This window comes from Phaethon lepturus, unplaced genomic scaffold (assembly GCF_000687285.1).
Source record: "Phaethon lepturus isolate BGI_N335 unplaced genomic scaffold, ASM68728v1 scaffold23515, whole genome shotgun sequence".
Taxonomy (NCBI): domain Eukaryota; kingdom Metazoa; phylum Chordata; class Aves; order Phaethontiformes; family Phaethontidae; genus Phaethon; species Phaethon lepturus.
The window spans coordinates 1-578 of record NW_010538878.1 but is presented as its reverse complement, the minus strand read 5'-3'; the positions used below and the strand labels follow the sequence as shown (position 1 = coordinate 578).

Sequence of the window (578 nt, the reverse complement as noted above, 5' to 3'; positions counted from 1 at the left end):
TCTCCCCGACAGCAAACGGGCCGCGGCGTGGAGTGGGCCCCTCCCCTGGGTGGGGTACCCTCACCTGTATAGATCGTAGCCCGCAGCCCGAGCAGAGCCCCTGGAAGGGGCTGAGGCGTTCTCGGACAGCTTAGTGAAGCGGAGCCGCGCGATGGGCTCCCCGGGCACCGAGCCTTTCTGCCGCTTGCTGGGGGATGGCTGCAGGACGGCCTCGGAGGAGGGCATCGCTGAACGGGGTCGGGAAGGCGAGAGAGACCTGCTGTCAGGGGGTGGGGAATAGAGAAAAGCCCGCGCAAACCGGCACGGCCCACTGAAGGCGGAAACAGAGGGGGAAATCGCTCCATCCCCGTCCGCTCTCTGCGCGCTGCACCCTCGCCACCCCTCCCTGGTGAGAATAGCCTCGCCCGGCTCATCCTCAGGGCCCAACTCCCCAGGCCCACACTGAGGGGCGTCTCGTGGCGCAGGTTCCCGCCCTACGGCGTCGGGTGGGATTCGCTGGTTGCGGCGCCTTGTCGCCCCTCTTAACAAACTGAGCGACCCCCGAGGAGTAGAGTCCACGGCAAGGGCGGCCCCCGAGG

General features: G+C 68.3%; 1 protein-coding gene across 1 annotated transcript in view; it reads right to left on the bottom strand.

Annotated features, from left to right (window-relative positions):
* The window catches only part of DUT (deoxyuridine triphosphatase), an 8922-nt gene extending 8660 nt beyond the window's left edge, over window positions 1-262 (bottom strand). The window contains exon 1 of the mRNA XM_010286967.1: window positions 65-262. Within this exon, the coding sequence (XP_010285269.1) occupies window positions 65-225 (161 nt within the window). The 5' untranslated portion in view covers window positions 226-262. The remainder of the gene's footprint in view (window positions 1-64) is intronic.
* Between the last annotated feature and the right edge of the window lie 316 nt (window positions 263-578).